General features: G+C 48.3%; 1 protein-coding gene across 1 annotated transcript; it reads right to left on the bottom strand.

Annotated features, from left to right (window-relative positions):
* Positions 1-333: 333 nt before the first annotated feature.
* LOC113979470 (olfactory receptor 14J1-like) lies at positions 334-1,253 on the bottom strand (the record flags this gene model as incomplete). Its single annotated transcript, XM_027706853.1, is given in 2 exon segments — positions 334-338; positions 341-1,253. Coding segments are annotated over 2 exon segments (915 nt in total), but the record flags the coding sequence as incomplete, so codon positions are not given.
* Between the last annotated feature and the right edge of the window lie 654 nt (positions 1,254-1,907).

The raw sequence follows: 1,907 nt of genomic DNA, 5'->3' as shown, positions 1-1,907 counted from the left end.
CAAACAAGTCAATGCAGAGTTCTTTATTTGGTATTTAAGCAGACAGTGAGTAAAATTGCCAATTTGTACAGCCTCTGGGACAGGCTAGGAAGGCAAACACTGAATTGAAAATGGTGTTTATATCTATATAAAGATATATATATTTATATATATATATATTTACAGATATAAAGATTTTTTAGTGTGAACAAATTCTCACAAAAATAACAACCCTACCAGGAGTAAAAGATAGAGAAGATATGGTGAGCCTTTAATGAAGTCCATAACAAGATTGGCCTTTAATGAGGTCCATAACATGCAGAAGAAGGAGAGTTTATTGCTTCTGAAAAACACCCAGTTATCAGTTTCCTCATGGCATCCTTGAGTTCCTGGTTCCTGAGGCTGTAGATGAGGGGGTTCAGTGTTGGAGACACCACTGAGTACATAAGTGACACAATAAGATCCAGGGATGGGGATGAGATGGAGGGGGGCTTCAGGTAGGAAAAGAATAAGGTGCTGATAAAGAGGGAGACCACGGCCAGGTGAGGGAGGCAGGTGGAAAAGGCTTTGTGCCGTCCCTGCTGAGAGGGGATCCTCAGCACAGCCCTGAAGATCTGCACATAGGAGAAAACTATGAAAATGAAACACCCAAATATTAAACAGGCACTAAACACAATAAGCCCAAGTTCCCTGAGGTAGCCTGAGTGTGAGCAGGAGAGCTTGAGGATGTGTGGGATTTCACAGAAGAACTGGTCCAGGGCATTGCCCTGGCACAGGGGCAGGGAAAATGTACTGGGTGTGTGCAGCAGAGCAATGAGAAACCCAGCGGTCCAGGCAGCTGCTGCCATGTGGGCACAAGCTCTGCTGCCCAGGAGGGTCCCGTAGTGCAGGGGTTTGCAGATGGCAACGTAGCGGTCGTAGCACATGATGGTGAGGAGGGAAAACTCTGCTCTAAGAAAGACTATGTACACAAAAACCTGTGTAGCACATCCTGTGTAGGTGATGGTTCTGGTGTTCCACAAGAAATTGTGCATGGCTTTAGGGACAGTGGTGCAGATGCAGCCCAGGTCTGTGAGGGAGAGGTGGAGCAGAAAGAAGTACCTGGGGGTGTGCAGGTGGTGGTCGCAGGCTACGGCGCTGAGGATGAGGCCATTGCCCAGGAGGGCAGCCAGAGAGATGCCCAGGAAGAGCCAAAAGTGCAGGAGCTGCAGCTCCCGCCTGTCTGCGACTGCCAGGAGGAGGAACTGGGGCATGGAGCTGCTGTTGGACATTTGATGCCTCAGGGTATGATTTTCTGTTGAGGAGAAAAAAGGCAGAAGTGAATTAGGCCAGACTCAATCACCAAAATATATTGCATGTCTCATAGCACTTCAATATTCAGGGCCTCTTTTCAGGAAGATCTCTCTGCATCCCTCTCCCCGAGCTCTGGGTTTTGCTGGCTGAAGGGGACACTGAGAGCAGGGACCCTGGAATGGGCTCCCGAGGAATCCTTCTTGCTGTGCAGTGAGAGGCAACTTGGAGCACAGGGTGACCTCCAATTAAATGCACATGTGATGCATCAAAGTGTTTCCAGAACTGCTGGTCACAGTTTGCCCAAGCACAGAACAGAGGGAGGGGATTTGAGGGACTTGATTTTGTTCAAATTCCTCTTGCCAGGAGGAGTTTGGATGGTTGAAATCTCTGACATTTCTATTCTGCTCCAAGTGAAATCTTGTGAGTCCTGAGAGGCAAAGGGATGGTCTCTTGGTGCAGAGACAAGAGCTGGCCATCTTTCCTGTTCACAGCTGCCCCTGGCTGGCAGCTTGGAGCTGGAGGGGGATCACCCTTAAGAATTCCCTTAAAAAAGAAACAAGGCACTTCTGGGAGCAGAGGAATCATGGTTCAAAGAGAACATTGACAGAATCCTTGTCTTTCGTCAGGATGCCTGA

Source organism: Neopelma chrysocephalum, unplaced genomic scaffold (assembly GCF_003984885.1).
Source record: "Neopelma chrysocephalum unplaced genomic scaffold, ASM398488v2 Primary Assembly neopelma1_80974, whole genome shotgun sequence".
Taxonomy (NCBI): Eukaryota; Metazoa; Chordata; class Aves; order Passeriformes; family Pipridae; genus Neopelma; species Neopelma chrysocephalum.
The sequence above is the reverse complement of the archived record's forward strand: the minus strand, read 5'-3'. Positions and strand labels throughout refer to the sequence as shown.